Source organism: Polistes canadensis, unplaced genomic scaffold, assembly GCF_001313835.1.
Source record: "Polistes canadensis isolate GaletaPanama2010 unplaced genomic scaffold, ASM131383v1 scaffold_82, whole genome shotgun sequence".
NCBI classification, from domain to species: domain Eukaryota; kingdom Metazoa; phylum Arthropoda; class Insecta; order Hymenoptera; family Vespidae; genus Polistes; species Polistes canadensis.
In genome coordinates, this window is record NW_014569629.1 from 25006 (window position 1) to 26318 (window position 1313).

At 27.7% G+C, this 1313-nt stretch overlaps 1 protein-coding gene across 11 annotated transcripts in view; it reads right to left on the bottom strand.

The window, feature by feature from the left end:
• Positions 1-1313, bottom strand: part of LOC106786798 (regulating synaptic membrane exocytosis protein 2) — a 95844-nt gene that overhangs the window by 10603 nt on the left and 83928 nt on the right. Inside the window, exon 22 of one of the 11 annotated variants that reach the window (XM_014748567.1) lies at positions 265-418. The exons of the other annotated variants lie outside the window; for them this stretch is intronic. Coding sequence (XP_014604053.1) covers positions 400-418 — 19 coding nt within the window. The 3' untranslated portion in view covers positions 265-399. Of the gene's footprint in view, positions 1-264; positions 419-1313 lie in introns of those variants that run through there. 11 annotated transcript variants of the gene reach the window in all.

Consider the following 1313-nt stretch of genomic DNA (forward strand, 5'->3'; position numbering starts at 1 on the left):
TCGAAAATATATTTCATTAATTATTATTAATTATCTTTTCTCATTATATTATATTGCGGTTTTTTATTTTTCTCTCTTTTCGTGTGTTGTTATTATTATTATTTTTATTATTATTATTTTTTATTATTATATTATTTTTATTCCTTTTATTATTATTGTATTAATATTATTAGGATAATAATAACGTTGTTATTATTATTATTAGAATTATTATTACTATTATTATTATTAGAATTGTTATTAATATTATTATTATTATTATTATTTTCTTCTGTATAAAAACTCATGCTCGTAGTTAACCCTTTTATTTTTCGTATATACTTTTTTTTATTCATTCTTCTCATTAGATGCTTATTTTTATATTACGAATAATTTCAATTTGATTTTATCTTATCTCTCTCATAGGTACGTGCAGCCTCTAAAAATATAATCTCACTTTCTTTTTAAAATCTTTCGTTCTCTCATCTCTTTCTCTCCTTTCACATTCTCTCGCCCTTTCTCTCCCTCTCTCTCTCTCTCTCACTCTTTCTCAAACTTTCCTGACTCTCCAGTTCCTATTATTTCGTATTTTGAAAATACATTTATAAACGTGGGACATTGCTGTTTCTTTTTTTTTTTTTCCTTTTTTTTTCATGGGGTCTGACAATGATAACAACAACAACAACAACGATGATAATGACAATGATGATGACGATGACGGTAATGGTGTGTGACGTATATGATAAAACATTTATAAAAAAAGAAAAAAAAAAGAAAAAAAAAAAAAACACAGAATAAATTAAATGTGTCAAGAAAACTAAGAAAGAAAGAGGGATGGCCATCGAATTACTAAGTACCTCGAGAAAAAAGTGTTGAAAAGAAGGAACATGGGAAAAGGCAAAGGGGATTGGGGGATGGGGGATGAGGAATGGGGTAGTCGATAAAGGAAAATCTTGAATCATCGGTCTCGTGAAGCAAGTAGCAGTTGCGAGGATATTTCAATCATCTACCTGAAAAAATGTCTTTAGTCAGTACACAAATATTAGTATCTGTTCTTTTTTTTTTATTCTTTTTTTTTTTTATTCTATTTGTTCATTTTGTTTTCGTTTTAATCCGAATCGCGTATCGCAGCCCTGCAAAGAAAGATTCTACATAGAAAAAGAGAGAGAGAGAGAGAGAGAGAGAGAAAGAAAGAGAGAGAGAGAGAGAGATAGAGATAGAGATAGAGAGAGAGAGAGAGGCAGTATGCTGAAAGATAAATAACCTGGAAATGATTGAAAAAGTTTGTCATTAAGTTTTTTTTTTTTTTTTTTTTTTTTTTTTTTTTTTTTTAT